Genomic DNA, 9,107 nt, shown 5'->3' on the forward strand with positions numbered 1-9,107 from the left:
CCTCTCCCTGCTAACCATACCATGTGCAGCAGCACTGCCTTTTTCTCTCTTCCTGTCCTGGAAGGCACAAGTGTGATGTTCAGACATCTATGTTGCAGGAAGACTTGTGAAACTGTATCTTCTACGAGATAACACAAATGCCTCAGGAAAATGCAGATACTAGTGATTAAGCCCAGGGAAGAGCAGCCCAGAAGGACATCTGGTCACATCTGCAGCTTAAGCACTGGTTTCAGAGGCCATCACACAGCATCTTCCCCAATGGTAGGGGTTCCCTCAACATTCTCTATAAAAATAAAAATTAAAAAAGGAAAACTAAATGTATAAACCTTGCTTTCCTGTGTCAGTATTTCAGACCAAGTCCAGTGGAACGTGACCAAAACATGTCAGTCTGGGGCCAATGTTTAATTTCACACTCACTGCTCACTCTCACTATTTCCCGATCGAACTGGCTCTATTGATAGATGGAGGATGCTCAGTGGAGCACCTGAAAACCTGTCAGGCATTTTTCCTCCCACCTCTCCCCCCACCATCAGCTGAGAAGCTCTGCAGTTAGCACTGAGCTGACACTTTGTGACCAGGTGAAAAACTTGGTTTAAAGCAGGTCTCTTTCCTGGTGAATCTGACCCTTCCAGACCCCTTGTCCTCTAATATCTGAATTCCTTGCTTTCCTAGCATAAGCATCTGCAAGAAGCATTTCCTTCATCTGAAAAGTAGTTTACAAGAGCACAGAGCAAATAAGTTTCTTGTCAGTTCTCCAATTTCCTATCAAACTGAGATCCCAGACAGTTTTGCTCATGCAAGCAGCTGGGCAAAAAGCGTGTCAGAGCTATAGAAACATCATGTTTCATTATTCTCTCAACATCTCACGGAAGAAATCATTTCCACTGAACCATCTGGGGTGTGCAGCAGACACTGAAAATGTCAGATTAAATAGGAAAAACATTTCCATCTATGTTATCTGGCTAACACAGAAAGCAGTGAAAAGACCTGCTGTTCAGCGAGGAAAAGCAGGTAATTAAAAATCTGTAGTCATCTTAACCAGTCCCCTGGGTTTTCAAGGGAAGGTCAGTGTAATTAGCCAACATGCCTAGCCAAGCCATGCTCAGAGGCCCAAAACTAATTATATTTTATAGGCCATGGCTTGTCTTGAGAGAAGCCTGTTCCTGAAAAGTTCCCACATATCCCTTCTGGAACCAGCTCTGTGACCCCCAAGCTCACCAAACAGATTCTGCACAGATGGAGCTTGGTACATCCAGGTGAGCTGCAAGGTGGTATTTGAAGAGCATGTATCCCTGGACATGCTCAGAACTGCACAGCTGCATTTGTGAACCAAAGTCACCCTTAAAGCCCAGCCAATCTTTTTTCTAGCCTCCTCCTGCTTTTAGCCAGTTCTGGCACTTGGAGATGGTAATTTTCCTCCAGGGATGTCAGGGCTTTCCTCCTTGGCCCTGCAAGTGAAAAAAACCTACTACTCACCTGTACAGATGGAGAAATCACCTAGGACAAGGGAGAGGAGCATGCTTAGTGTAAGCATCACCACTGAAACAACTCTTCTTTTGCTAGCATTTATATTCAAGATATAAAATCCATTCCCTGACCTGGCCTGAGTCCAAATTTCTTCTGCAGATGGATGCTGGAAAGTGGTGGAGTATAAGACATGAAGTTCCTCAGCTCATGGGGAAGAGAGGACAGTGCCTCCCAGCAAGGCATGGGACATCATGAACCACTGGGAGTTATTCTCCAGCTGGAAACAGGGAAAGGTTTTCCCCATCATCAGTCCCATGTTCACACTCACCCACATCTTCCTCCAGAAAGCTTGAAAATAGCGTCCAGCACACATCCCAGCTTAAACATAGGGATGAGCAGCTGAGCTTCTCCTTTTTTTTCCTACTGCAAAATCCAACCAGCAGGAGCCCACCAGCTCATGGAGGTTGGGCAATGCGCTGTGAACAGTGACACAGAAAAGAGGCTTTAGCATGTGTCACCTCAAGCCCTGGGTCCTGCCCCAGGGTCTGCTGTCCCAGAGAGCCATGACCCACGCCAGAGGGTCAGCAGGGAGACACTCAGAAGGGATTGCACTGTGGAGCCTGCAGGTTTGCTGCTCTTCTCACTCAAGAAGAGTCCTCCTCACCTTTGCTTGCCCAGCTGGGACAATGCTGCCCAGGGAGGAGAAACAGGCACCTGCCCTCCCACCTTCTCACCTGCAGGCCACTACCAAAGCTGAGCGGCAGGAGTCATGGAAAAGCTCAGCATTGCCAGCTGTGATCCGATTTAGGACACTTTCCTACTCAACGCTGCAGAAATTATATCCAAGTGGCCAGTGCATCCCACAACGCAAGGGACACGAAATCTTCCTCCTCCTGTGTGAAGAGATAAAGCACCAAGATTCAAAACAGGATGCGTGTTGATTGGTAAATCTGACTTTCTGAGGGATCCACACTAGGGATTCTAAGGCATTGCATGTTGATAATGAATACAAACAACCAAGCATCTTTAAACACTCACTGAGAGGTCTCCATGCCTTAGGCTAAGGAATACATCCTGAGTGCATTCACATCAGCAACAGCACTGGGTGGCCCAGACTGAGGGCTGCAGGGTGACCCAAATCCTCACATGGTCATTTCCTTCCATAATTGCAGGAAATTGCCATTTCAGCTGTGTGCACAGGGAGGTGTCCATACCTGGCAGGAGTGCAGATACAACTTCAAGAATCCCAGAAAAACCCTGTAGGGCTATGACCCAGGGAGCAGCACGAGCAGGGAATAATGCCCCAGGAGCTGGGAGACAAAAGTCCATGTGAGCACTGCAAGTACAGACACTGCTAAGGAGAGCTACACTTCCCATGCAGTTGGCCCTAAACCCATCCCTGAAGACCAGAGCCAGGAAAAAGCCATGGGTTCGTGAGCTGTAGCAGCAGCAAAGCTCTGACCCTACTAAGTTTCAGAAAGAATGTCCCCAGAATTGATGTATCAGATGCCAGCAAAGCAAGAGACTATGTGAAACAAGCACTTTCCTGGTCACCTGTTCACATCCAACATCAATGTTTGAAAAAGTCAGGCAGAGAATGCAGCTGAAAATGAGGGCTCAGTGTTCAGCTGGCCCAGTCACCGCCAGCCAGTCAAGCAAAAAGACCCGAGAAGTGAAATGCTCTTGGCAGGGGAACTTCCACAAATGCTCTTAGCCTGCTGCAAATGCAAAGTAATGCAGCCCACAGCGGAAGGTGTTTAAATTAGGTCAGCCTCTTTTTGGCACTTCTCCAGATGGGATAATCACTCAGCAGCTTGTGAGCATGGGGTAATCTGTGCCATTCATTCATGCCTTTAGTCACTGGCACTGCAACATCTCCAGATTCAGGAGCTCCTAACATTCAAACTCTCATCTTCTCTGGCACAGACACTTTTTTCCCCACAACCTGATGGTTAACATAAATACAACAAAGTGCGGGAAATGCCTCATTACGTTCATCTGCACCTTCACTTCTTGACTAGACTCTTTTTGAAAGAGACCACAGTGCAATTACCCATCCTCAAGCCGAGAGGATGGATTAACAGAGGCAAACTCACCTAAAGCATGAGGGAATCCCTTCACCACTGCCTTGTGCTTGTGTAGATAGAAGCCAGGGAATTCTCATGTATGAACTGAGGGGTTAGAGAAGGACAACTGAGGGCACCTGAGCAGCCTGACCCAGGATTTCCAGGGTCAGCAGATGGAAACATGCAGAGTCACTGAGCTGGCTGGCAAGAAAAAACAGGCCACCTTCATGCAGAGCACTGAGAACAGGATGACAAGGAGGGAAAATGGGGATTTATTCCTATTGGATCTGAGCACAACCCAGATAAAGGTCTTTGGTGCCAGGCAACCAGCTCATCCTCCCAACATGAATCAAGGTGAGGCCTAATGTTCACTGCAAGCTTGGCAGTGAACTGGCAATGATGGGAAGTGGCATTTCCCTTGGGAGGGAAGAACAACCCACAGAAGATGGGGGTTGCAGCACTCCCAAGGAGCTGGACTCACTGTATCCATGAGATTTATGCCAAAAAGAAAAAGCTTACCTCAAAATACAGAGAACAAAAACTGAAGATAGAGCATTTCCTACTTTATCGAGACTGTGAAAAAACAAGAAGCAGCCCCATTGTTCACCTCAGCACCTTTACCCACTTCCCAAGACTCTCTTGACCTGGCACCTCCCCCTACTACCTGAAAATGTCATTTTTTTCAACTGGAGCCTCCTCCTTCCTTGGAACAGAACAGTACAGCAGCAAGGATCCAAGACCATTACAGTCTCAGGACCAGCTTCAGCTAATCTTCCAAGATCCAGAGTTTTCCAAAGCAAAGTTCCTTCAGTGAAAACAGCTAAGGCTTCCATCTTTTATTCAAAACCAGAGGCCAGGCTAAGGGACAAGCAGGCATGGTTTGTCTCCTCTGTGATCAGAATCCAATTCCTTCCCATCCCATTCTTTGGGCAGGACAGCACAGGTGACAACTAGAAGCAAACCCTCCCTCCAAGACAGCAGAAAATCAAAGAAAACCACACATCATAGCAATTATTAATTAAGTTTTTATGTTTACAGTAGTCATTTAACATGGATACCAAGGGGTTTTAATAAGAATTCTGATGCTGGAGTGAATTCATTGGGAAAGCTGTAGAAGACCAAAACAGCTGCTCTAAAATAATAATTCCAAAGAAGAAAAAGTTGAGATCATACTGTGCTTTAAAAGAGAAGTTACATGGTTTAATTTGCATAGCACAAGCATATGTCAGCAGCCAAGTTACAGGCATTGATAAAGCCCATCTCAATTTGTGTTATTGCCTTTTTCTTTTAAATCTGAGCAACTGGTTGCTGGTCTCTGCTGTAATCTAGGTAGGCTTACTGGCACTTGCTCTCCAGCAGCTCCACTTGGTTTCGCCAAGGAACATTCAACACTACAAAGTTGCAAATGGTGTGCTAAGGAGAGAAAAAAAAAACACAGTTAGGAGAGTAAGGGCATGAAATAGTGTCATTTACCACTGTTCTTCACTCCTGTGAAGAATCTCTAGATTTGCCCTCTCCAGAAAAGTATTCTAGAGCAGCACTCTCGCGCTCAGAGCAAGTCACATTTCTTAATTAAATCCTAAGAAATAAAGCTAAGCAGTCAGCACTGCTGAGGATCAGGCTCTCTCCTTTATCCACTCACAGAGGACAGATTTCAGCATGGATAATACTCAAACATAAGCCCACAGGCACAGCTAAGCCACGTGCACCTGTGTCAAATCACTGCAGTTGCCATAACGGTACACACCAGTTTTGTGCTTCTCTTGTGTGCAGCTACACCTCTCACACATGCAGGAACAAAGGGCACATACACCCTGTTGTTGTCATCAGCAGAAAGAATTAAGCACTGTGGAAAAACTCAGGCCAGATGAAGGCAAACACGTTTGGTGCTCCCAGCCGAAAAGCTCAATTGCTCATTACAAAATGCCTGTGTAACTGCTTGGTGGGCACAGAGAGATGGGGTGATCTGCTTCTTTTGGGCAGTGCTTTGCCTGAAGATCTATTCACAGCAATACAAGTCCCACAGGAAAGCATGCCAAGCATGTTTACACCATGTCTACATCACCATGGGAAAGAAGAGATGAGAATTCTGTGGGGACTGAGGACCCTGAACTGAGAGCCAGGAGGCCTGTAAGCCTGGCAGAGTTTCCTCCACATATCCTTCTGATCTGGATCTTGACTACTTCTTAAGAGGACTGAGATACATGCCCTACTCCAGCCTCAGCCCCACTTACAAAACAAGGCCCTGCCTTCTCTGACATTAACTGGCAAGACAAGTTCTCCAAGGGCAATACTTGCTCTGCCTTGTTAAGTACAAAGGCATAAGGTCTCTGATGCTGGCTGAGGCAGACAGGGGACACTGACCACAGCCATCTGTACGAAGCCAGCCAGTAGGATGGGGCTGGAAACAAGGAGGGGTGGGGGTCAGCAGGCTGTGCCTGGGAGCCTACCTTGGCCATCTGGGGCTCCTCATGGAAAGCACAGTGCTGGATATCAGTTGCAGGCTTCGTGCAGGTTGTCCGGGCAATCTCCACTTTCATTATGTACTTGACTCCAGCCACGATCTGCAACAAGACAAGTCGGCAGAGGCAACTTTACTCAGAGCACACGGACAAGGGCTCTCTGCCGAGAGAAGCCTGGCAGAGAGGCAGGCAGTGTTCCTGTTACACGATGGAAAACAGACTCCGAAAGTACAGAGAGAATTCAGTGTGGCAACCTCCATGAAAGAGGCACTTGGCACCTCCTCAGAAACAGGAAATACAATCCAAGTAAACATGTCCCACAAAGTAGCTTCCTTAGCAATAAACAGAGACATGTGTTAACTCATGAGCAGCGCAGGGAAGCCACTGGCTCCTTCCACAGCGCGCAGCACTCAAGGTCACTCAGACTGAGAGAAGTCAAGATGCAAAAAAGGGCTTTTATTCTTTTTCCCCACCTTCTGTGGGGAAAAAACCGACAGCTTGCAGAGACCCCCAGGCTCGCAGTCTGCCCTTCCTCCAAAGGAATCCAGCCTCGTTCCCAGCCCCCTAACGGAGTGCCGCCCCCCGGTCGCTCACCTGTCTCTCGGCGCTGATGATCCGCACCACCCGGCTGGAGTACATGTCGTTGCTGGCCCTGTTGTACGCCGTCATGGCGAACTGCAGAGCCCGCTCCAGCCCCTCATCGTTCTCGGGGTCGTCGATGGTCTGCGGGGCGCCCACCAGCCGCGTACGGAGCTCGCCGCCTCGCACGGCGCCGGCGAAGAAGAGGAGGGCGGCTGCCAGCAGTACCACCACAGACAGTCTGTCGGCCGCCATAGCTGCGCTCTGCCAGCTCCCCCTCACGGCCGCCGCCATTTTAAAGCCGCGGGGAGGGGCGGGGCGGGCGGTGTTTTGGGCCGAGCCCCAGCCCGCCCCTCCCCGGCCGGGACCCTCCGGGCCCGGCGGAGCTCGCCGGGGACTTCCACGGGGTCATGGATCGAGCGGGACAAAGTGGAGGCGAAGTAGGAGGATGCTTTCCCGCACGGGAAGTTGGAGGCTTTTTCCAGACTCTGCCTCCTCGCGGGTTATTCTTGTGCTTATTTCCCTCTACCGCGAAGGGAAGATAAAAGCCACAGAGCATTTTAAGCACCCGGTGTTGTTCCCAGCACAAAACACGTTGAGTAATTTCCTACCTCTGCCCCCGCAGCGCTGGTGTTGCCTCACCTACGCTTCGAGGGGCTTCGCTTCCCGTCTGCTCCCGTAAACACCGCTATTATCTCCCTCGTCCCATCAGGAACCCTAAGTTTGGAAAGACAGGACTTAATATAGCATGAGGGGGGCAGCTCCGGTGAGATTTAAGGCCTCATGGAGTTGTTAGGCCGAGAGAGGAAGTTTTGCGCCTGAATATCCACAGCTTGCCTTGTAATGGAAAGGGTTTGTCTGGTGACTGGAAAGGCTGCCTATATACCAGCAACATCCTGCATGGAAAAATCCCTGCAGCTGGCAACAGGCTGAGCTGTCAACACTGACGGGACATTGGGGTCGTTCTTGTAGTGAGAAATAATCATAGAATGGCTTGGGCTAGAAGGAACCTGGAAGATCATTTCACTCCAACCCTCCTGCCATGGACATGGATACATTCCACTAGACCAGGCTGCTCAAAGCCCCAGACTGAACACCACCAAAATCACCTGCAGACACCCAAACAGAAACAAGCTGCATTTGTTGACTATTGCCAGTCCAAACCTCACAAAATCAGGGATTGAAACAAAGCAATTATTAGGAGAAAAAAAAGTCTAGGTAAAAAAAATATGTTCTACAGTTATAAATAAAGGGCACCTGGTTCATGAAATAAAGCTGCATTTTGTCTGTTTGTTTCTGTAGGGTACAACTACCTTGCTCTATCAGAGGTGCTTTTTAAAAAATAGAAAATATAAATTTATGAATAACCAGATAAACAGAGAAGCTGGTAATTAAAGAACTTACCAAGCAGAATAGGAAGAAAGCAATATCCAACATATTTTCATCTACCTTTTTGTCTATGTTTCAATTTCATTCAGGACTGGTGAGCTTTTTATGATACTAGTCTTACTAATTTCTCCAGATAACTGCTACATCCCGTGCCCTTTTTCTTGACAACCCTCATCTCTCTTTCACCATTCAAAAATATAGTTGTCAAACATGAAAGTTGCACTTTTACAACTCTAGCCATTACAATATGTGCGTATGCGCAGAAAATCCTTCAAATAAATGTTCTGTAGCCTCCAACCAAAACTTCTTGCCACCTATATGGGCACAGAGATCCTGTGAAGTACAGTCAGCCAGGCCACTATCCAGTTGGAGAGTTATATGGACAGCTCTGTGCCTGTGGGACTGAAAGATAAAATGCCCCATTGAGTTCATTGGTAAGATTTGTAGGATCAAGCCCATAAAAACATGGACAACAGAAATGGCAGATGGAAGCTGGATGGCCCACATCAATGGATAGTGTTGCTGTGGGTCGTGTCTCCAGGGTAGTTTTCATGGCACAAAAATTAACTCAGGGGTTTCTGTTCTCAATAGGAAAGAGTATCTTGAAATGTGGAGATTTCTCCACTTTGCAATTCCTGACGTGTACACAGGGCTATTCTCTGAATGCACTTCCGGAGTTTGGTTGAACTTCCCAGAAAAATCTCCATTGTGGCAGCCCCTTGCACATTATCTGAGTGCCTCCCCTCCAGGCCTGCTATCTGCACTTGTCTAAAGATAACAGCCTTTGGCTGGTTCCTGCAGGGCTGGAAAGCACAGCCTGCAGAGCTCTAATCTCTGCACGGCTCTCCCACGGAAACGGGGCCTGCAGGAGGAACAACGGCTTTTGTCGTCACTCGGTAATGAGATCGCAAACCTCAGATCCTGAAAAATAATCATGCTCCCTACAGGTAGGAGATTACCTTGGAAATATCTCAAACCCAGTACACTCTAAAAGCCTTTTTAATCTGCTTTTTGACTCCTTTTTAAAATACACCAGTCATAAATCAAGGTTAGATTTCCCAGATTTCCTCTGTCAAACTGGCAATCAGAACCAAATGCAGGGTTTGCACGTTCATATGAGTCGCAGGAGCTCAAAAAATAAAGG

At 47.7% G+C, this 9,107-nt stretch overlaps 1 protein-coding gene across 1 annotated transcript; it reads right to left on the reverse strand.

Annotated features, from left to right (window-relative positions):
* Positions 1 to 4,540: 4,540 nt before the first annotated feature.
* On the reverse strand, positions 4,541 to 6,852 carry LOC102099573 (cystatin-like). The gene is made up of 3 exons (XM_005523236.3): positions 6,590 to 6,852; positions 5,984 to 6,097; positions 4,541 to 4,946 (listed from the first exon to the last, which is right to left on the reverse strand). Exons 1-3 carry the CDS (start codon positions 6,827 to 6,829, stop codon positions 4,869 to 4,871), a joined length of 432 nt encoding a protein of 143 aa, XP_005523293.2. The 5' UTR covers positions 6,830 to 6,852; the 3' UTR covers positions 4,541 to 4,868.
* Between the last annotated feature and the right edge of the window lie 2,255 nt (positions 6,853 to 9,107).

This window comes from Pseudopodoces humilis, chromosome 3 (genome assembly GCF_049639895.1).
Source record: "Pseudopodoces humilis isolate 2021_Gansu_Grassland_sample_001 chromosome 3, ASM4963989v1, whole genome shotgun sequence".
NCBI classification, from domain to species: domain Eukaryota; kingdom Metazoa; phylum Chordata; class Aves; order Passeriformes; family Paridae; genus Pseudopodoces; species Pseudopodoces humilis.

Coding starts and splice junctions, on each gene's coding strand:
- LOC102099573 (XM_005523236.3), bottom strand. CDS start 6,829: ATGGCGGCCGACAGACTGTCTGTGGTGGTACTGCTGGCAGCCGCCCTC. Junction 6,098..6,589: donor TCATCAGCGCCGAGAGACAG/GTGAGCGACCGG, acceptor GTCTTGTTGCAG/ATCGTGGCTGGAGTCAAGTA. Junction 4,947..5,983: donor AGGAGCCCCAGATGGCCAAG/GTAGGCTCCCAG, acceptor TTCTCTCCTTAG/CACACCATTTGCAACTTTGT.